This window comes from Phyllobates terribilis, unplaced genomic scaffold, assembly GCF_046119375.1.
Source record: "Phyllobates terribilis strain yellow unplaced genomic scaffold, ASM4611937v1 Scaffold_1__5_contigs__length_1240528914, whole genome shotgun sequence".
Classification (NCBI taxonomy): domain Eukaryota; kingdom Metazoa; phylum Chordata; class Amphibia; order Anura; family Dendrobatidae; genus Phyllobates; species Phyllobates terribilis.
Genome location: NW_027362761.1, coordinates 486,025,250 through 486,048,621, shown reverse-complemented (window position 1 = coordinate 486,048,621; position 23,372 = coordinate 486,025,250). Strand labels below are relative to the sequence as shown.

The following is a 23,372-nucleotide window of genomic DNA, read 5'->3' as shown; positions in this document are numbered from 1 at the left end:
AACTGATGCATGCTCAGTATAGCAGAGACTAGCCCAGCCCCTGAAAGTCATCCCCGGGTGCGGACAGCAGCTGCAGCAGTGACTGCAGTCCCGGCCCCCTGATAATGTCTCGTTTGAGAATTTCCAGTGCATGCTGGGAGACAAGCAAAATATCATCGAAAGGAAGGAAAACAAAGATAAGAAGCTAGAGTAGAGAGGAAAAAGTAGGGATTTCTTTTTATTAAAAAGCATAATCTAAAAGTGCTTAGGTTAAATAGATAATATTAAATTCAGTTAGGTTTTGGACAACCCCTTTAAATGTCTAGGCACCCTCTGGTCCCTCCCATGGCGACGCAAGTATAAAGGGCCTTCTAGTTCACTAATAACGATAAAACTCACCTACTAATTGATGCCTATTTGTATTGAGCTCAATATTAGAGATGAGCGAACCGGAACTTAAAAGGTCGGGGTTCGTACCAGACGGTTAGTGTCAGGTGCTAAACGCCGAACATGGACTTCTACCGGAAATCCGTTGCAAAGTTTGGCGTTCTGGGGAAAGTGAGAGAGGAATTTTTTTTCCAGATCCAAAGTTCAGGTCTCCATTGTTTTCAATGGGGTTCGGGTTCTGGTTCAAGTTCGGGCACAGTTCTGGTACCTGAACCAAACTTTGGACTAAAGTTCGGGTCGGGTACTAGAGCCCGAACTTCCAGAGGTCCGCTCATGCCTACTCAATATCCACCCGCTGGAAATTTTTCTTAGGAGAAAAACTCTTTAAAAAACTATATTGGTACCAAGAGCATCCTCGTTGCCCCATTATTCTGTCAGTTCTACATGTTGATATTGATAAATGGGTACTAACTAGTGATAAGAGAGAATGCTCATTTAACCCTTTAAACGAGCACGCTTGGGTGCTCGCCGAGTAGTTTCAGCGTGCTCGGCATCTATGTTTGAGCCGCCGCGGCTGCATGTGTCGCGGCTGTTAGACAGCTGTGACACATGCAGGGATTGCCTAACAAACAGGCAATATCTGCAGGCGTCACAGCTGTCTAACAGCCGTGAAACATGCAGACGCAGCAGTACCAACATAGATGCCGAGCACGCCGAAAATACTCGGCAAGCACCCGAGCGTGCTCACCGAAAAGGTTAACAACACATGCTCACTCAACACTAGTACTAACACATTAGAGCAGAGAACACGAACATACCCGAGTAAGGGATATGTGTATGTATAATGGCAAATCAGTCATTAATACAGACATACTTATGGTTTTGCTCACACAGAGATTTTTGAGAAGTTTTGGAACACAAACTCTCCAAATCCTCCTCAAAACTTAGATATTCTACTCAGTTTCTGCTCCAAAGACTCAGCAAACAGACTCAGTGTGCACATAACCTAATCTTGATTAGTAAAATGTTGATCCTGGCTATGCGGCACTAACCTTACTTTTTCTTATTACATTTACGACTAAATAAGCATACGTTTCGATTTTTAGCACTCCTATGTGCCTTTGTTTCGACCTTTTTAGTCCGTTTTGCTTTGAGCTACATTTAGCAGACATGTCTATCCGCCCACAACTAAAAGGTTCTCACTTTTGCATGTTAGTAGTTTATTTACTCGCATTGCTGTACGCGACTGGTGAACCTTCAATGTGGTTTACTGTTTTTTAAAGGAAGATTGTTAAGATTTTCCAATATATAAGTGAAGTCTTTTCTGGCTAGCCTAGATGACAACAACACTCACCGTCGCCAGGTTCTCCAATGGAGAGGTCACGTGTCAAACGCTGCTTTCCAAGAAAATTTTTGGGAGAGGAATAAGAGTAAGAGCGGAATCTAAGACCCGAGGACAAGGGATCCTGGAAAATAAATATTTCGCCTTAACAGTAACGTGAATATATACATTTTAGAGATGCATTAATCTGTTGATTAATTTATTTTTTGCATTAAAAAAAAAATTTAACTCAAAGCCTGTGAAAGATAAACTGCTTTACCTTACTTTGAAGAAGGGGTAAAGTCCCCGCTTGTCTATTCTGAAAATCCCGCTCTGTGATCGCCTCAGACGAGTCTAGCTCATCAGCGCTGTTCCCAAGAAAACCAGATGAATCCTCTGGAGCTGGAGACTCGGGACTTTGATATCTGCTGTATGTTCCCTCACCTTCACTGTCAGCATCAAGGCCGTCTAAGCTGGAACTGAAGAAACGAGACGCTTCCGGTCAATGAAATTATGGACACATGGCTAAAATATTTATTAACATAGAATCAGATTTTCAGCAGAGATGAAAATATTCTAGCACGGTTCACATCTATGATGGGCATCAGAGAATCGAAATGACTGGAAATAAACTTTTTCTCCAGACATCTAAATATCTATCTAGATATCTAAATTCACCTACTCCATTATATATTTTTATAAAGTGACCACATTTTCCGATATTGGATGCAGTAACAATGAACGAAGGACAGGTCATGACTGATGGCGCTGGCCAATCTGTGGACATTACAGTATGGAGGAGATGCTGAGTAGAATGATACATAGGTTTGTTGAGAAAGATTCAGCATAAGGCTACATTCATTTGAATGACACATCCTTGAGTTTTCCATATTTTTTTTTAATCGGACAGCACAAGTACCCATACAGTTTCATATGTCTATACACACATCCTTGAAAAACACGAATCAATGTGTGAGATCTAGGAGACTCAGAGCAGGTCCTATTCTGATCACACATTCAAGACCATGGGCATTCGTGAAACATAGATGCAAATTGGAAAGATTCTGATATGCTTCCATCCATGTCCAAAAGATGTGTTATGATAATTTTAAATAAAAATGTGACCTTCCAGGGGTCTTTTTACGGCTCGAGAACAAAAACATTTTTTTTTTTTTTTTCCTTCACTAAAGAAAAGTGAAAAAAAGGGATACAAACAGAGACAATCAATATGGATGACAAATGTGTAAAAGAAAAAAAAAGGTCAATTTTTCATGGATGGTAAAATTCCCATGCATGTGTGAATGTAGCCTAACTTGTATTTTATACATTAAAGGGGTTGTCCGGTGCAAATCGTTAAGTCTGCAGTCGCTCTGTGTGGTGCAAGGATTCGCCGGTTTCTGACCCGGGACCGGAGGGTATGTATGTGCTATGCATACTCCCGCCCAGAGGCTGTCCAGTGGGTGCAGCCTCGCTCCATACACTTGTATGGAGCACGGCTGCGCCCTGTCTAGTGACGCAGCCATCCAGTTACACAGAGTGACTGCAGACTTTTCGATTTGGACCAGAAAACCCCATTAAAATCCCGGGTGTTTATATGCATGTGAGTCCAGTGGGCAGTCCTACTAGTGATTGACAGCTATCTCTGGAAGAATAGTCATACAGAGAAGACTGTCAGTCACTGAGCAGGAAAGCCCACTGGACTCATATGGGTACAATTACCAGGGATTTCAATGAAAATAATAAAAGTATTCCCATGAAATGTAGATCAATCTGATCAGCTCCTACTGTTCTACAAGAGCCTGCCTGCAGATCACAAGCCATTTTCTTTAAAATTCTTTTTATTAGGAGATTTTTAAAGTATAGGGAACAAGGGGTCAGGAAAGGGATGAAGTAAAAGAGAAAATGGGGTAGGGAGGAAGAGTAGAGAAGAAGAGAGAGAAAAAAAAAAAAAAACGAAATGAAGATCATCTTAACATAATTGCACCACAACGTTAACATACCACGTGCAAAAACAACATAGAATGAAGTATAGATTAAAAGAATTCTGGAAAACTAATAAAACATCATATAAAGAGGCTTCTCTTGGAAAAAATTGAAAAATTGCGTTATAAGAGGACCATTTGGAATTCTATTTAGGTAGAGAGTTATTCCTTAAAGCTAAGGAGATTTCAAAGGCGTTATGGGAGAACATAATATCAATTAGGTTGGAAATAGAGGGTATATCCATCGATTTCCATTTTGATGCAATACAAGTTATTATAACAGAAAAAATCTGTAAAAAAACTTGTCTAATTTTGTGAGGGAGGTCATCTGCTTCCAGAAAAAAGGAGAACCAATTGGGGAGAAATTTTTACAGGAGATTCATTGATTTTATTCAATAGTAAAGAGACGTCTCTCCTAAGTATCGAACGTTTTGGACATTCCCAGAATATGTGAAGAAGATTGCCTCTTTGACCACAATTCCTCCAGCACAAATCAGATTGATCAGGAAATACGTTTTTGAGTCTAGCGGGAGTGTAGAGCCACCTAGATAAAATGTAAAAATTATTTTCATGTAGGTTTGCACTAATAGATCATAGAATCATAGAATCATAGAATGGTAGAGTTGGAAGGGACCTCCTGGGTCATCTGGTCCAACCCCCTGCTCAAAGCAGGATTCACTAGATCATCTCAGACAGATGTCTGTCCAGCCTCTGTTTGAAGACGTCCATTGAAGGGGAACTCACCACCTCTCGTGGCAGCCTGTTCCACTCATTAATCACCCTAACTGTCAAAAAGTTTTTTCTAATATCTAATCTGTGTCTCCTCCCATTTAGTTTCATCCCATTGCTTCTAGTCTTTCCTTGTGCAAATGAGAATAAAGAATAATAGAATATTTGTACGCTAGTTCCACCGCTTTTTTCCATTTATCTAGGAGGAAATGATTATTTAGATCTTTTTCCCATCTCCACATATAATTCAGTTTTTCAAATGAGATCACAAGCCATTTTAAATACGACAGGTTCCCTTTTAAGACTTACTGACCATCCTATAAATGTCCGTCATCTGAAGATAGTGACGCTCCAAAGAATAAAATACTATACAATGATGATAGAGACCTAAAGGGTTATTTCCATCTTGTAAAGTGATGGTATATGTCTTATATCCATGATATGCCGTCACTGTATAATCATTGAGGGTCCACCCTCTAGGACCCCTACTAAACTTGGATAAGTTGCTGCAGTGCTTGTCCCTGCATAGGGACGCCCCAGCTACCCAACAAGGGGAATGTAGTTGGGTCCAATTCATGGAAATAAAGCGTATTGCAGTTCACCACACAATGAAGTGGTGGGGCGCTACCTTTGCAGGAATAAAACAGTGACAAAGACACTGATATAACGCAGCATTGCAGCCACTTTATTCTCAAAGCTATTATTTTCGTTAACAGAAGAGCGAACGTGCCTCATGCTCTGTAGCCTTTACATTGCGCAGCATAGTCTAATGACAGATCTAACTTGATGAAAAGCAATTTACTTCTCGTTACTATACCCCAGTGTCATTTCTGTCACCGAGGAGGTATAAGTCCTTGACAGGCTTGTGTCACAATAATAAATAACTTGCAAGCAAGCATGTCTAATAATCCGCACCCTTCATTTGCCTTTCTAAACGTTTATAGTCAAAACCACGAGTGACAAGAGCAGGTAAATCCAGCTCAATCATTCTGCACCTGCAGGGTGGATTCTCCGCACAGAACGCATTTTACATGTGTATAAATATATACAGGGGAGCAGCCGGCCTCCTGAATTACTTTAACCAGCAGAACAAGAATTTCTTTTTTTCTTGTATTATTGAAAGACACCCCCAGTACTTCATTGCCAAAGGACCAAAAGTTGGACACAAATCTTTAAAGAAATCTAAACATGGAAATGTCTTTATAGAATTTTTGCTAGGAGGGATAGGTAATAATAGAAAAGAGAGAAAGGGGATTCAAAAAGATATAAGCAAACTGGAACTGTGGGCAGCAACTAACAATGTTTTTTAACAGGGGGAAATGCAAAGTCCTACATCTGGGCAAGAAAAATGAAAAAAGCTTATACAGAATGGGAGGAATAGGGCTAAGCAACAGTACATTTGAAAAAGACTTAGGTATACTAATGGATCACAGACTGAACATGAGTCAACAGTGTGATGCAGCAGCAAAAAAAGGCAAATACAATTCTGGGATGTAATAACAGAAGAAGAGAGTCTACATCACATGAAGTCATTATCCACTCTACTCCTCTTTGGTCAGACCTCATCTGGAATACTGTGTCCAGTTCTGGGCACCAGTTTAAAAAAAAAAAAAAAGACATGAAGAAACTGGAGCAAGTTCAGAGAAGAGCGGCCAAAATGGTGACTGGTCTACAAACAATGTCCTATGAGGAATGGTTAGAGGATTTGGGAATGTTTAGCTTGCAAAAGAGAAGACTGAGAGGAGAGACTTAATAGCCGTCTACAAATCTCAAGGGCTGTCACACTGTAGAGGGATCATCTTTATTCTCATTTGCCCAAAGAAAGACAAAGCAGTGGGATGAAACTGAAAGGGAGAAGATACAGATTAGATATTAGAAAAAAAAAATTGACAGTGAGGGTGATCAATGAGTGTAACAGGCGGCCACGAGAGGTGGTGAGTTCCCCTTCAATGGATGTCTTCAAACAGAAGCTGGACAGACATCTGTCTGAGATGGTTTAGTGAATCCTGCATTAAGCAGGGGGTTGGACCAGATGACCCCGGAGGTCCCTTCCAACTCTACCTTTCTAGGATTCTATGAATGCATTGATCCTGGGATAATCAAACCAAGCTAAAACTTTATGCCACTAACACCTTCCAAGCCCAATATAAGACATCATTCCATAGTTCATAGATACATACCAAATGATCACGGACTACTATAGGTTTCCCAAAATAAAAAGGCTCAATAAAAAGCTTAATGTGTGCCTGACGTTTCTGGCAAAATTTCAGAACAAGCTGTCATGTGTTTTTATATAAGGAATAGTTTCTGGCCATTATATTATTTGCATGTTTCACTAATTTCCCCTCTGCTTCTCTCTAATTTTCAGTCGTCTCTGAACTAGTTGGTGGAGACTAGAAGCTACAATGTTTCCTATACATAGCACACAGGGAGAGAGGGATTCCTGCTGTTCATTCTCTATAGCAAACAAACAGAAGCAGCAGCATGAAGGACAATACAAACAATACTGAGCTGTGTGGCTGCGAACCCAGCACTGAAGTGAAACATTTAGTGAAAGTTTCAGCTCAATTTTCTGCCTGGTCCCTCACTGTACTGAGCCTCTCCCATCCCCCATAAAATATAATAGGAGGTGTAATCTGACATCTCATTGCGGAGTCAGTCTTGCTTTGACCAAGATGGATCTGAAGAGGTTTTTTTTTTCAGAGTGAATGGTAAGTTCAGGCAGGGAGGGGAGGGAGGGGAAGAAGTGGCTCATAAGAGGAGAAAGAAGCAAATTTCCCTGATAACATATATTAGAAAGTTTATTATATGTGCATCCATTATTGATTTATGAAAAGTTTGTTGAATTGGCCATTGCCATGTAAACTGATACTCTCATGAATATTGAGCTGTGTCAAGAAAAGGCAGGGAAAACATTGCCAGACAAAGGTGGTCTAGTTTTGTAAGCAATCTCTGATGGCCAAAGCTATCCTGCAGAGATGGAAATTCATTGTACACTGTCACGGAGTTAACTCGCACACGTGCCCAGGGCCGTGCTACTCACTGCGGTCGCCGCTCTGCTCTTTCCAGTGTCAGGCCGCTGTGCCGAGTACCTCACACAGCACTTTCAACTCTGCTGCATATTCCGGCTGTCTCCACCTAGCTATATAGGGAGGTGCGGCCAGATCTGGCAGGAATTTAACCCTGCTGTATCCTGCAGGGTTTAGTTTCCCCAGCCTATCCCCTGCCAGCAGGGAATATATTGGGCTGCTGCTCCTCCTGTTCCCTGCCTGAACTTAAGTTCCTGTTCCTGTCTCTCTCCAGCGCTCAGTCTAGTGTTTTTGTCTCAACGCTCCAGTTTCTGACCCAGCTCATTTACCCGTTCTGTTTGACCTCTTCACTCCTGACCTCGGCTGTTTTGTTGGACCGTGCTGCCTGCTCTGACCTTGGACCGTCTGACTACACTTCTGTCTTCACTCCGCTTTCCTGCTTTGACCCGTGGGCCAGCTGCTGCAGGACCAGGGACTGTCCTGGAGTGACACCCGGTAACTACCTGCGGCCAAGCCTATCCTCACCACCAAAACCAGGTAGTCACTTAGTAATGCCCCTCCACCTTCAGGGTAAGCCCAGCCCATGGCGCAGTGGGTCCACACCCACCACCGTCACATATACACAATGGAACAATTTTTGACTATAAACATAATTTTTTCTTATCGGCTCAGAAAAATCTTCTGCCACCATTTCTGCAAATATCACACTACATAAGCTTGATACTAAATGGATCTCATCTACATTTCTTGTGCAGATTTAGACCTCTGTGTAAGGCAACCTACAAATGTTCATAATGACCTAAACCCAAGGCGATTATGATTAATTCATGATGGATCAGTGTGACGCCATCTGTGATCACCATCATGGTGATTTAAATTCCCGGCAGATAAAAAGCAGCTTGCAGAACATTACATGAAATCAGTTTAACACATCATTACATGCTGATATTAAAGGGGTTGTCCGGTCGGACTGCAGAGCGGCAAATCATGACCGTGTACGATGCGCACACTAACATTATTCCCCTGTATTCCCAATGCGGATGGGTGGTCATGTGACTTAATTTAATCAATTTGTGGTCACATGACAACTAGTCTGACCCGTCTTCTCTCAATTGAAGAGAAGTCAGAGAAGTCAAGTGAGACTAGTCGGCACGTAACTGCAAGTATGCAAATCACATACAGTACAGACCAAAAGTTTGGACACACCTTCTCATTTAAAGATTTTTCTGTATTTTCATGACTATGAAAATTGTACATTCACACTGAAGGCATAAAAACTATGAATTAACACATGTGGAATTATATACTTAACAAAAAAGTATGAAACAACTGAAAATATGTCTTATATTCTAGGTTCTTCAAAGTAGCCACCTTTTGCTTTGATGACTGCTTTGCACACTCTTGGCATTCTCTTGATGAGCTTCAAGAGGTAGTCACCTGAAATGGTTTTCACTTCACAGGTGTGCCCTGTCAGGTTTAATAAGTGGGATTTCTTGCCTTATAAATGGGGTTGGGACCATCAGTTGTGTTGTGCAGAAGTCAGGTGGATACACAGCTGATAGTCCTACTGAATAGACTGTTAGAATTTGTATTATGGCAAGAAAAAAGCAGCTAAGTAAAGAAAAACGAGTGGCCATCATTACTTTAAGAAATGAAGGTCAGTCAGTGCGAAAAATTGGGAAAAATTTGAAAGTGTTCCCAAGTGCAGTTGCAAAAACCATCAAGCGCTACAAAGAAACTGGCTCACATGAGGACCTCCCCAGGAAAGGAAAACCAAGAGTCACCTCTGCTTCTGAGGCTAAGTGTATCCGAGTCCCCAGCCTTAGAAATCGCAGGTTAACAGCAGCTCAGATTAGAGACCAGGTCAATGTCACACAGAGTTCTAGCAGCAGACACATCTCTACAACAACTGTTAAGAGGAGACTTTGTGCAGCAGGCCTTCATGGTAAAATAGCTGCTAGGAAACCACTGCTAAGGACAAGGAACAAGCAGAAGAGACTTGCTTGGGCTAAAAAACACAAGGAATGGACATTAGACCAGTGGAAATCTGTGCTTTGGTCTGATGAGCTCAAATTTGAGATCTTTGGTTCCAACCACCGTGTCTTTGTGCGATGCAGAAAAGGTGAACGGATGGACTCTACATGCCTGGTTCCCACATTGAAACATGGAGGAGGAGGTGTGATGGTGTGGGGTGCTTTGCTGGTGACACTGTTGGGGATTTATTCAAAATTGAAGGCATACTGAACCAGCATGGCTACCACAGCATCTTGCAGCGGCATGCTATTCCATCCGGTTTGCGTTTAGTTGGACCATCATTTATATTTCAACAGGACAATGACCCCAAACACACCTCCAGGCTGTGTAAGGGCTATTTGACCAAGAAGGAGAGTGATGGGGTGCTATGCCAGATGACCTGGCCTCCACATTCACCAGACCTGAACCCAATCGAGATGGTTTGGGGTGAGCTGGACCGCAGAGTGAAGGCAAAAGGGCCAACAAGTGCTAAGTATCTCTGAGAACTCCTTCAAGATTGTTGGAAGACCATTTCCGGTGACTACCTCTTGAAGCTCATCAAGAGAATGCCAAGATTGTGCAAAGCAGTTATCAAAGCAAAAGGTGGCAACTTTGAAGAATCGAGAATATAAGACATATTTTCAGTTGTTTCACACTTTTTTGTTAAGTATATAATTCCACATGTGTTAATTCATAGTTTTGATGCCTTCAGTGTGAATGTACAATTTGCATAGTCATGAAAATACAGAAAAATCTTTAAATGAGGTGTGTTCAAACTTTTGGTCTGTACTGTACATGCAGTCACATGACCACCTATCCATACAAATACATGTGCATAATGCACACTGTCATGATTCGGAATACATGGGAATTGTGACAGTGTGCATAACGCACACGGTCGTGATTCTGCAGTTTGCAGTCAAAAGGAGTCTGCAAACTTTTTCAACCCCTTTAAGAAATATTGAATTCTTGATGCTTACCTTCTTTTCTTGACACTGGAATAAGCTGCATCCCTCTCAATGCCATAACCCAGCGTTCTGCATAACCGACTGGTTCCTCCAGATAAGGAGAGTCTGGACGTTAAGCTGCAGGAGGGCGAGTCTCCAGTCACCATCTCAGGAGAGGCACATGATGGGAGACTGGCATCTCTAAAAGATCTCTCCGATGTTGGGGTGGAGTCAGACTGGTCATGATAGGAAATATCCGCGCCAGTATTTAAGTGAGTGAAATTGACATCTGAATCATTAACCTAAAACAATGACAAATATAATTTTGGACATTTAGAAGGTAGACGGGTGGTGGCACATACCCAGGCAAGAAAAAATGCTACGCAGGAGAAAAACGGTCTGCATTTTGTTACATAGAGGAGGAAAGAGCTTACCCCCATAGAACAAATTATATTCCACGGAAGGGAAGGATATTACTTACTTCATCGACCACCATGGAGTTGACGTATACCTCATCACTTCCATTAAGCATGGCAGACAGTCTGGTCGCAGCTAGCATAGTGGGTGGGTATCTTATCCGCTTGAGGACATCTACTGATGAATGACTCTTCTCTGAAAAAAAAACCACAAAGGCCATAAAAAATGTTAATTTGAAGAGAACGTTGAAGCAATAAAGTATTTTTGTATCAGGATCAGTAAGCAAAAAAATATTGCAAGTTAAAAGGGATTTTCCAGTCTACTCAATGTATCTTATACCCACTGGACAGGCAGTCATTGGTAGATTTCCAGAAAAGGGAACTTGTGCAATTGGTCACTTCATTCAGCTACTTATTTCGGTCAGTTTGCAAACAGGGGAGAATGGGCTATACAATTTCCATGTTCTGGACATTTGTGTGGTCCCAGTGGTGGAATCCTCACCATTCTATTTCAATTATTACCATCTCGTGGAAATCAGCTTAGACATCTATTCAAAACACTTAATAGATTTAACAGGTACCTGACAGATCCCTGAATCGTACCAAAGCAACACTATTGCATAATATAATGGCGACTATGTGTTCAAATAACTGTTAATTTTTAGAATACTAAAGCTTGGAATATGCAAACGAAGTTGGACTAGTCCAGCTGAGCATAGTTTACCCCAGACTAGTCCTACCTCAGATACTCCAGTCACACTTCCCTGGACATGACTGACATCCTCCATACTATATCCTTCATGGTTTCCAGCAGTTCTACCATGATACGGATTCAATGGAGGATGTCAGTCACGCCCTGGGAGATGTGATTAGAAGATCTGATGCAGGACTACTCTGGGAGAGACGATGCTTGGCTAGACTAGCACTGCCTCCTTTGCATGTGGTAAGCAGCAAAATAAAAGTTTGGTCCATCTTCAGGCCCTTTAGCAAGACTGGTGTGCAAAATTCCAGTTTTGATGAATATAGCCCCCCCATATACTTTACACCAATGTAGGCTGAACTTGCCAAAAGAGATGGGTTCAGCCGACACACTAATGAGTATGGAGACCCCGAACAATTTGTTGTCAGGAGAGTTAAGGATCTGGCACTTCCAATTTCCAACTGCTGGTCATTTTGTTCTCCCAAAGATAGGAGCACTCTGTATAGGAAAGTCAGGCGAGATGGCTGCTGTCCAAACAAACAACCGAAGCATCAATGTGTATGGTGGACTTTAATTTTTAAAAGATATCAACACTTTTGTGCAAAACAAAAGCTCTTAGAACACAATGTTAGAGGACTTGATAAGTCCCTTCAAGTATGTCTTCTATTTGTAACAGCTGCCTTCTAAACTGTCCCACTTAGAGAGGACCTTTCACCAAATTTTTCACGTTGAACTGGAGACACAATGTAACAGCGGCTGCAGAGCAAAGCGGTTTTGTTTTTGTTTTTTTTTAAACTTCGTCTCTCTGTTACAGATATAAGATAAGATAAGATATACTTTATAAGATATACTTTATTTATCCCGGAGGAAATTGCTGTATCACAGCAGCAGAACACAGATCTCGAACATGACACATATGATAACATAACATTTGGAATGCTTTAGACATTGCTTTTCAGACATTTGTTAAACACCCCCATAGCTGTGTTTATATATATTATATATATTAGCAAGCAAAGTATTTGTAACCTAATGAGTTGACTTTTTGTAAGTCCAAGTGGGTGTTAAAAGACAGTTTTCACTGGGGGCGTGTACATCTAATTATGTGATTCTGGCCAATCATAAGCAGGCAGTAACACTACAGAGGAAGAACACGCCCCAAATATAACTTAGAGCAGATTCTCAGTGTGACATGTATGACATACAGCCCTGATCTCCTGGGCTAACCTCCTGCACGAGTCTGTGGAGGAACACACTGCAGCTGAGTTACAGTACAAACCCTTCCATCAGCTCTCCTCTTCTAGAACGATCAGAGAAGTGATAGAATAGTTTGTAATGTCACCCAGTCTCTGCCCTTCCCCATACGCTGACAGTGATTAGCTCAGGAGATCAGAGCTGTCATATGTCGCACACACTGCAAAATCTGCTCTAACCTATGGTGGGGGCGTGTTCTTTTCCGCTGTGTTGCTGCCGGCTTGTAATTGGTCAGAATGATATAGGAAGAAGTACACGCCCATAGTGAAAACTGTCTGATGACAGCCACTTGGGGCCTGATACATCAAGAGAGGTGTGGTTCAAGTCAGTCCTGACGAGGAGATGTGCTGGAGTCAGACGCTCCGGATTCATGAAGAGGTGTACGCCAGTTCATGAATCAGGAGCACTGGATGAGTGGCGTACACCTCTGTGCATGCCTCTTTACAAATCATACTCCAATCCCTGCTGGATTAATATTTGTGGCGTAGAGACTAGTGTTGAGCGAACGTGCTCGGATAACTTGTGATCCAAGCATGCTCAATCTTATCCGAGTATATTCGACATGTTCTGCTAATATGTTTGGCTCCCTGCAGCTGCATGTTTTGAGTGGTAGACAGATGCAAAACCAGTTTGTTAGGCAATCCCCGCATGTGTTGCATCTGTCTATCGCCGTAAAACATGCAGCCGCAGGGAATCAAACATATTAACAGAGTAGGCCGAAGATACTCGGATAAGACCGAGCATGCTCGCATAACACGCTATCCAAGCACGTTCGCTCAACATTAGTAGCGACCACTCGTCATGAATTTGATGAATGGCACGCCTGTCAAAACTCTACCCATGTTGTCAAAGCTGGGCAAAAATGGTTTTAGAATGCCAAAAGTCGCATAATTTTAGCCAAAATGCTGCAACTGTGCAATGCTTTTTATGCCTTTGGACTTTAAAAAAAAAAGTTGTTTTTTTTAACTGATTAGGTGTGAAATTCTTTGATAGCTACTATCGCCACATCGGAGGCAAAATAAAAAAACTTTTTTTTCCTGCTCTGCAGCCACTATTACAACCTGGTTCAACATGAAAAATTTGGTGAAAGATGCTCTTTAAAGGGGTTGTCCGGCCTTAGAGTGAATGAAGACTTTTATCCTATGTGACTGTAGACTTGTGAATCCTCACATCGCACTCACTGCAAGCTGAAAGCATTCTTCAGTGGAAGAGGCATGACCGCATATATGTGATTTTCATACATGCGGTCACGTGCTGACTAGACGTGTGCAGCTGCACTCAATGCAAGTGTACTGAGCGAGGCCAGATTGGAGCGAGACCAGCATTGGAGAATCCTCACAGCGCAGACTGCAGATTCACAAGTCTGCAGTCACATAGAGGGCCTGCAGGCTTGTACCACAAGGCCGGACAACCCCTTTAACTGCACCTTCAGAAAACTTTTAACATGTCAGAGATATGTTTGAAATTTTGATCTCCCTAAACACTGAAATAGAGGAGCAGAGGAGCATCATTGCTTCTGTGGCGCCCCTGCGGGTTCAGTCGCAGGTACTGCATCTCACCTAGAGGTGCGGTATCTCACTCTCAGGTAAGGAAGGAGTACTGCCCGGGACCCAAACACCTGCATCCAACACTACACCACTCCAGACCAGCAGGAGGGGCAATATGCGCTGCTGCGCTGCTGAGCCCTGTCCCTGGCTGGAGTGGAGGGAACCAAGAGAGGGGGAACCATGTAGTGGGCGTGGGTGGAGGAAAAAGTTCAGGGGAGCACTTGAGAAGGAGGATATAAAAAGGGGAAGCCATCTTGTGAGTTCAGTCAGTTCAGTGCAATTCAGTCAGGGGAGAGAGTGTGTGGAGCAGGAGCTCTGCAGGAGCTCTGCTCAGGAGGAGGGCCTAGTGAGAGAGGCCCAGGACAGACTGAAGAGAGGAGCAGGAAGGAAGGCTCCAGAACAAGAAGGATCCCAGGGGCACGGGCAGTGCGGATGCCACCCGTGCGCCCGAACCCACCAGGAGTGGAGGGATCAGACCGCAGAGAGGGGACCGGCCCCCTAAGCTAGCAGAGTTCTTCAAGTCTCAACTAGATAACCGGAGGCTGCAGCATTTCAGGTGCTGCACCCAACAGCCACATCTAATCGCTAAAAACGTGACCATACAGGACCCAGGGGACAGAGAAGACCTCACCCGACAAGGTCCGCGGTCACTGGCTTGGGACACTGGGTGTGAGGCGCAGGGCAGGAGGGTGAGAGCCAGCGCAGGAAGACGACCAGAAAAGGCACACAGAACGGGGTCCCACTAAGTGCTCTTGAATTACCTGAAAGTTGCTGAACCCCTCCCTGAGTAGACACAGGACGACGTGGGAGATTATACACCGGTAACTGTAACCTGGAGTCTTGACAAACTGTGAGTAAAACCCTGAAGACTGCACCTCACTGTCTCTGTGAATAATTGCTGCGCCATCACCTGCCTGCACCACCCTGGACAACAGCAACATCTATTACATCCCCACTACTCTGCCCTGGAGCTAAGCTCTACCTGTGGAGAGCTGAACCAACTTTGCTGTATTAACAACAGCTCCAGAGGACCTGCCCCGCAGCGGCGGCTCCAAATAGCCGCATACCACAGGTGGCGTCACGAACATTAACTTTAAAAACAATAAATCCCTTTCTTTAAAATCCCCTTTAATTGAAAGCCCTGGGTCACCGTCACTGTGACATCGGGGGCGCGTCACTTCCATTTTAAAAGGATCCTTGATGGATCGGGTAAGATTTGTCATGATCCATTAGGATTTTTATTCTTACCTTTAAACTTGTATAAGTCATCCTTCTTGAATCAATGGAAACAGTTCCTCCCCTCACCATGAAGCATTGTTCCATCTGTCAAATGTAACCCCTAGCGCTGCTTATCCAATGTACTCGGTGAACCTTGCCGCAGAGCAGGCCTCAGCGGTGGCCACAAAGTAGGTAACCAGAGATGGAGAATTACTCAAGCCTTAGAATAAAGCCCTGGCACTGGTTTGGGATGAGCGGCTCAGGAATAGAAGCATTAGACTAACTAGAAATTTTCAGCCAGCAACAAGATACGACAAGCTGAGCATTTTTACAGAGATTACTGCATTTCTCCCCTGACAAGAGGCAGAGGTCCAAGCCACAATTCATCCGTAGCGATCATTAATCCCACACATGCACTCAGTTTGTCATCTTTGAGGGATAGAATTTACCTTCCGAACAAAAGAAGACATAGAAGCGTGGTAAATAAAGAAATGTGATAATTATATACTACCAACAGCAGGAATCAGATAAGCCCAGTACGGCTAAAAGCCACAGGTCTGTGGAGACCACGTTTAACCATATCTTATACTTTACACTGTGTGGTTTCCTACAGAAAATGTGAAAACTTTATTGCACAATGGCCGCTTTAGGCTTCGCTCTAAAATACTTTTTCAGCATTGGGGTAATAAAAACTGTGAGCAACCTTCTATAACACCAAAAAACAGTCGCCCCTTGTCAGAGCACTATGGCGAGAGCAGGGCCCCGAGCTGGTAGAGGACTACAGCAAGGACGAAAATGAAACGGTATATGATGTAACATAGAATTATCTACTCAGATGAAATGAAAGGGATGGTTTAAGGTTCAATAAACTTTGCATAAGTTAATACTAGAATAAATTAAAAGAAAACAAAAACAACAACTTTGTAATATAGCTTATCAGACAAATCTGCTTTTTTCTCTCCACTTATTTCCTCTCTAGTCTCCTGAACTCATCGTTCACACTAAAATACAGCTAAAAATCCGTCAAAGAGAATGAATGGAGCGGTGGTGGTGAATGTCTAACGTGCTGCCATACCATTTTGTAAATGGGATTAAAGTTCCCCAATGAGCATAAAAAAAAATATATAATTCCCCAATCTGACAATCAGCATGGGTCACAGAGGTGGGACCCCCACCAATCAGCGAGTTACCACCTATGCTGCTGATATGTGATAACTTATTTTAAATGGACAAACCTTTTAAGGAGAGGGTATGAGAAGGATAGAAAGTGTGAAACATAGAGGCATAGAGATTAGTGTTGATCGAGTATATATCACTAACCCTTTCCGGAGAGAACACTCGGGTGCTCGCCAAGTATTTTGGCGTGCTCGGCGTTTCATTCACTGTCGCTGTGTCGGCAAGTGGCACGGCTGTTAGACAGGCAATCTCTGGATGTGTGAAAGCAGTCTAACAGCAGTGACATTTGCAGGCGCGGCAACAGTGAATGAAACGCTGAGCACATCAAAATACTTGGCGAGCACCAGAGCGTGATCGCCGGAAAGGGTTAATGATACATACTCGATCAACACTAATAGAGATACTAGAAAGCAACTGCACATGACTCTGCGTGTCTATGTTACGCTAGAGCTGAATTCACAGCTACACCGATTAGTACTACTGTATTATGTCCTCCGGGCTGCGTCTTCTGACCACATGCTACATAGGGACAGGAGAGCAGGAATCCCTTGTGTGTGTAGTACTATGTGTAGGAGACATAACAGCTAGTCTACACTCACTAGCTCAGAGAGAACTGAATATTAGAAAGAGAGCCTGCCGAAGATGAAACTGGTGAAAATCATGCGTATAGGTCATATAGATTCCAGAAATAGTGTTATTCCTTGGGACACACACGACAGCTTATTTTAGACAGTCAACTGAAACAACAGGTACACCTTAAGTTTTCAAGAGAATCAGTCTTTATTATTGAGCTTTAAGGGGGTTTTCCAGACCTATGAAACCTTTCCCAGATACCATTTCTGTTCTGATGCTTTCCTGATCCTACCATGGCCTCTATTCACTTGACTTAAAGAGAACCAGTCATGTAAAAATAAAAAAACCCTATTAACCTGCAGATATGGGGTTAATCGGCAGGTTAATAGTATTTGGACACCATGAGGCCGCCGCACTGAAAGCCTAGCTGCCTGGAGAAAATTAACTTTATTCCTCCTGGCAGCCTGTGGCTTTCAGTCATAGAGTCGCGGCGGGTGCCTGTAACCATCACGGCACTGACTGACAGCCGACCCTGTGCTATAAATAGATGAATACGGCACTCACAGGTATGTAGGAAGCTCGGATCCTACATACCCCGTAGTACTATGTGCAGAGAAAATCTGGCACTCAGCCCTGACATCACAGCTGAGCCTGGAACATATGCAAGGCCTGGGACGCCATACTATGCAATTACTGACATCAGCAGTTGGCAACGCTCACTACCTGTTTCACTTCCTGAGATCCCATCTGCCGACACTACTGGTGCATGTTTGAGAAAGGTCATGTTGACCGAAACGTCACATTCTGCACATCAGTGGACCGCATAATACAATAAATTCTATTCCGTGACATTGGGGTTCTGGATTTTCTCTGCATCTAGCCAGCCCTGCACTGATGCACTGCTGAGTCGGCTGTCAGTGCCGGGGCGTGGTTACAGCTGTGAGCGGTGACTGAAGCCGCCCCTCCATGACTGAAGGCCCAAGGCTGCCGGGAGGAATAACGTTCATTAACTCCTGGCAGCCGGGCTTTCCCTGAGGGGCCGCACGGCTACAGACTTTTATTAATCTGCAGATTAACCCCACATCTGCAGTTTATTAGAGTTTTTTGACATGACAGGTTCCCTTTAAATGATGTTGTGCCATCTCAATGTGTGATCACTACAGCCATTCACTGACCCCAACTGTAAAACTAGTGATTGGACGCTGCATTCAAGTTTTGACATGCCATGTCATCGGTCAGGCTGTGTGAAATGAGACTGGTGGGGTACTAGAGAAGCTTCAGCAAGGAATGGCTGTATGTATGCATATAATTACATTACACACCTAATGCATGTATGTGATGTATTTGTAAAACACCCGAATGTGTCAACTACAGTACAGACCAAAAGTTTGGACACACCTTCTCATTTAGAGATTTTTTTCTGTATTTTCATGACTTTGAAAATTGTACATTCACATTGAAGGCATCAAAACTATGAATTAACACATGTGGAATTATATACTTAACAAAAAAGTGTGAAACAACTGAAAATATGTCTTATATTCTAGGTTCTTCAAAGTAGCCACCTTTTGCTTTGATGACTGCTTTGCGCACTCTTGGCATTCTCTTGATGAGCTTCAAGAGGTAGTCTTTTGGTCTGTACTGTATATACCCAGATGAATGTGGCATTATATAGCCATCACACATAAAGAGTACATATTACATATGATCAGAGTCCATAACTAAATGAAAAGAGAAAAACTGCAGATAGAGGGGCTGAAGATGACCCGGATATTAGCGATTATTGAATGGTACTGTGGCTGGCATTACTATGGTCGTTAAAGAAGTAACAGAGGGCGTTTAATTATATGGACTGGTTGAGCAACATGAATGTCTATCTTTACAAGCATGCTGCAAGAGGAAGACATTGTAACACATCGGCTACTCTAGACCCTCCGCCAACAATCAATTGATTCAATGAGTCTTCAAAAGAGTTGTTCTGCAGAAGTGTGTGTTGTATGGGAAAGAGTTCTCTTCATAAATCAATAGGAATATTGGTAGATATCGAGCTGTTGTGTGATCACTTACCGCATATCTGTTTCTTCACACAGCAAAACTAAAAAACCCTAGTCTCCTATGAATAAGTGTACCATAGCCCTGGGATCATCAAGTAGGAAGGAAGGAACAGTCGTACATGGATAAACACTGTGCTGAACTATATAATAATTAGTATACTTGGCAATTACAAACAGTCAAAACTGCAAAGAAAACCACAATAACACAGCCTGTGCACATATTTCCGAATTGTCACAAAAACTGAAGGATTTCCTAGTGCCAGCAAAGTGAATGATATTCCTGAACACTCACCTCATACACACATTGCTTTTTTTTCCCTTGCAGATTTGCAGCAGATTTAAAGGGGTTGTCCACTACTTGGACAACCCATCTGCTTGACCCTGATAAAATAAGAAAGAATATACTCACCCTCCGCAGTCCCGGAGCTCTTGTGCTGTTTTTGTTTTATGTGAAGCCGGCGCCCAATCAGCGCTAGTGTCACTGTCCCCGTCTCCTATCGAATTGAACATGAAGAGGAAGTCAGATCAGCAGCAGCCCGGATTTCCTCTTCATGTTCAATCCGTACGAAGACGGGGAGAGTGATGCCAGCGCTGATTGGGCGCCGAGGTCACAACAACAGCACAGGAGCTCCAGGACCGAGAGGGCCAACACCGCTGGAATGGCGCCGGCACGGGAGTCGAGTGTAAGCTTTTGTATTTTATCGGGGCAAAGCGTGGGGGTATGAGAAGCAACATGTTAATTCTTTCAGCGTTTTGGTGGCAGATTTCACCCATACTAATGAGTCAAAAAATGCACCTATTTTATGCAGTGATTTTCTTGCCTAGAGGTGCAGAAATTTCTGCTGCAAATGCTTAACGTGTGAACATACCCTTGTCCAACCAAAGTTTTCTTTGTGTGGCTGATCAAAGGAGAATGGCAGTGCACTGTCCCACCTAAGTTTAGTATGATCAGTGTCCGGCCCATAGATCTTACATATTAAGAAAAACATGGATTTCTCTGGAATAAGACATCTGATCACAGAAATCCAGGTATCACTTTATTTAGCTTTTTATGACCTACATGCCCATATAGACTGCTTAGGAGGGCTGATCCTACTGACAGATGCCCTTTATTATTCTGAAAGTGGACAACCCCTTTAAGTACAGAAGACACGCAAAAAAACTTCTCTCTTTGATGGCAACTACCTGATGTTTAATTGCACAGTCACACACACATACAGTGGAGAAAATAAGTATTTGATACACTACAGATTTTGCAAGTTTTCCCACCTACAAAGAATGGAGAGGTCTGTAATTTTTATCGTAGGTACAATTCAACTGTGAGACAGAATCTCAAAAAAAAAATCCAGAAAATCACATTGTATGATTTTTACATAATTAATTTGCATTTTATTGCATGAAATAAGTACTTGATACAATAGAAAAACAGAACTTAATATTTGGTACATTTATTTGCAATTACATCTAGGTCAGGTGTTTCCTGTAGTTCTTGACCAAGTTTGCACACACTGCAGCAGGGATTTTGGCCCACTGCTCCACACAGATCTTCTCCAGATCTTTCAGGTTTTGGGGCTGTCGCTGGGTAACATTGAGTTTCAGCTCCCGCCAAAGATTTTCTATTGGGTTCAAGTCTGGAGACTGGCTAGGCCACTCCAGGACCTTGAAATGCTTTTTACGGAGCCACTGCTTAGTTGCCCTGGCTGTGTGTTTCGGGTCATTGTTATGCTGGAAGACCCAGTCACGACCCATTTTCAATGCTCTTAGGGAAGGAGATTATTAGCCAAAATCTCACGATACATGACCCCCATCCATTCTCCCTTCAATAAAGTGCAGTCGTCCTGTCCCCTTTGCAGAAAAGCACCCCCAAAGTGTGATGTTTCCTCCACCATGCTTCACGGTTGGGACGGTGTTCTTGGGGTTGTACTCATTCTTCTTCTTCCTCCAAACACGCAGAGTGGAGTTGATACCAAAAAGTTCTATTTTCGTCTCATTTGACCACATGACCTTCTCCCATGACTCCTCTGTGTCATCCAGAAGGTCATTGGCAAACTTCAAAGAAGCATGGATATGTGCTGGTCTGAGCAGAGGTACCTAGTATGCCCTGCAGGATTTTAATCCATGATGGTGTAGTGTGTTACTAACAGTCATGTTTGAGACTGTGGTCCCTTAACGGTAATGTTTGAGACTGTGGTCAAACCTCTCTTCAGATCATTGACCAGGTGACCTCTCTCAGAATAATCTTTACCCCACGAGGCGAGATCTTGGAGCTCCAGACCGAGGAAGATTGACAGTCATCTTGTGTTTCTTCCATTTTATAATAAATGTGCCAACAGTTGTTGCCTTCTCACCAAGCTGCTTGTTTATAACCCATATAGCCTGAAGCCCAGTCCCAGCCTTGTGCAGGTCTACAATTTTGTCCCTGGTGTCCTTAGACTGCTCTTTGGTCTTGGCCATGGTGAAGAGGTTGGAGTGTGATTGACTGTGTCGACAGGTATCTTTTATACAGGTAACAAGTTCAAACAGGCACGTTTAATACAGGTAATGAGTGCAGAGTAGGAGGGCTTCTTAAAGAAATACTAACAGGTCTGTGAGAGCCAGAATTCTTGATGGTTGGTAGGTGATCAAACACTTATTTCATGCAATAAAATGCAATTTAATTATTTAAAAATCAGACATACAATGTGATTTTCTGTTCTTTATTATTAGATTTTGCCTCACAGTTGAAGTGTACCTACGATAAAAAATAACAGACCACTCCATTCTTTGTAGGTGGGAAAACTTGCAAAATCAGAAAGAACACCGTGACGACACCGGGGAGATCACGCAATATCTCGCCGTTGCCGTCACTCTGTCAGGATTTCGTCAGGGATTCGCGAGCACACGATCCAGATTACTCACTACTTATGTATCGGCAAGCGACCAATGAGCGTATGGCGTCACACCTCTGGATTTCATGGATTCCAACACATGGAATATGTGTATACGCCCCCCGTACAATCACTGTCACCTTTACGGTAGCCCAATTATTATTATTCGCTGCCACCACTGAAGTATAATACAGGCCCGGCCGGACGCCTGCTTTCTGGTAGCGTATATGGCTTCGGGGGAGGGAATGATTACAGAGCAAAAGAAACACAGCTATTAAATTTTATATTTAATCAAAAAGGGAGGCAGTGTTTAGGAAAAATATACAAAGATTTTACAAATGGACATTTACAGGACAGAATAGACAGTTACATAAAATAAACAGGATTACAGAATAAACTTACTATAGAGTTCGTAGAGACGAATCAGTATAGCTGGAGGAGGGGCTCCCCGATTTGATTTGATCGTTATTGAACGCGATCCATTGCTTATAGTATCTATACCCCCCTGGCAAAGAATGCTCATCTATCCTCCGTGGACTCTTTTATGCCTAAGGGGAGATCTGACCACACACCCCCTGTGCTGACATCATGGGGCTGGACTCTAGCCTGCACATTTTAAGATATCTGTTTTTTGGGATAACTTATCACTGGTTGATATCATATTATCTATTATGATTTTACCTTCATTTAGAGACCACACATGGCGTAGTTTCAATCTGCTATTTTGTTGCTCTTGCGCTACAGCTCCCAGGAGGGGTTACGGCTACGAAAAAATAAGCATCTTATTCCTTGGTTGACCCTACCACTAAAATTATGGGGCCCCTTATCAGAATTATGGAACTTGAGCTATTCCATATTTTGTATCGGTGCCGGGCGTCCTGGGACCCTCTATTAAATTCCCTTTTTCGTCCTGGGAAGCAAGCTTCAATAGCTACATGTAAATTGATCGAAAGCCGGCATCTAATCATCCTCTGCCGCTGCCAGGGAGAAAGACCCTCGCATTTTAATTAGGTTATAGTTTTACAAGTCACTTCTGCTGTAGGTGATAATTTGCAGAGAGACAGAAGCTGGACTGTCAGCTCTTCTCGTGTGACAAATGGTAGATAAGGGAGGGGTGAAGAGGGGTTTGGGAGAAATGGTTTATATTTTCTTAATATCTACCTGACAATAAGCAAAAAGC

At 42.9% G+C, this 23,372-nt stretch overlaps 1 protein-coding gene across 5 annotated transcripts in view; it reads right to left on the bottom strand.

Annotated features, from left to right (window-relative positions):
* ARHGEF28 (Rho guanine nucleotide exchange factor 28) overlaps positions 1 to 23,372 on the bottom strand; it is a 254,074-nt gene that overhangs the window by 62,547 nt on the left and 168,155 nt on the right. For all 5 annotated transcript variants that reach the window (XM_073679786.1, XM_073679797.1, XM_073679814.1 and 2 more), the window contains 4 exons: positions 10,869 to 10,999; positions 10,421 to 10,689; positions 1,968 to 2,166; positions 1,721 to 1,832 (listed from right to left, as the gene is read on the bottom strand). In XM_073679786.1, the coding sequence (XP_073535887.1) occupies positions 1,721 to 1,832; positions 1,968 to 2,166; positions 10,421 to 10,689; positions 10,869 to 10,999 (711 nt within the window). The remainder of the gene's footprint in view (positions 1 to 1,720; positions 1,833 to 1,967; positions 2,167 to 10,420; positions 10,690 to 10,868; positions 11,000 to 23,372) is intronic.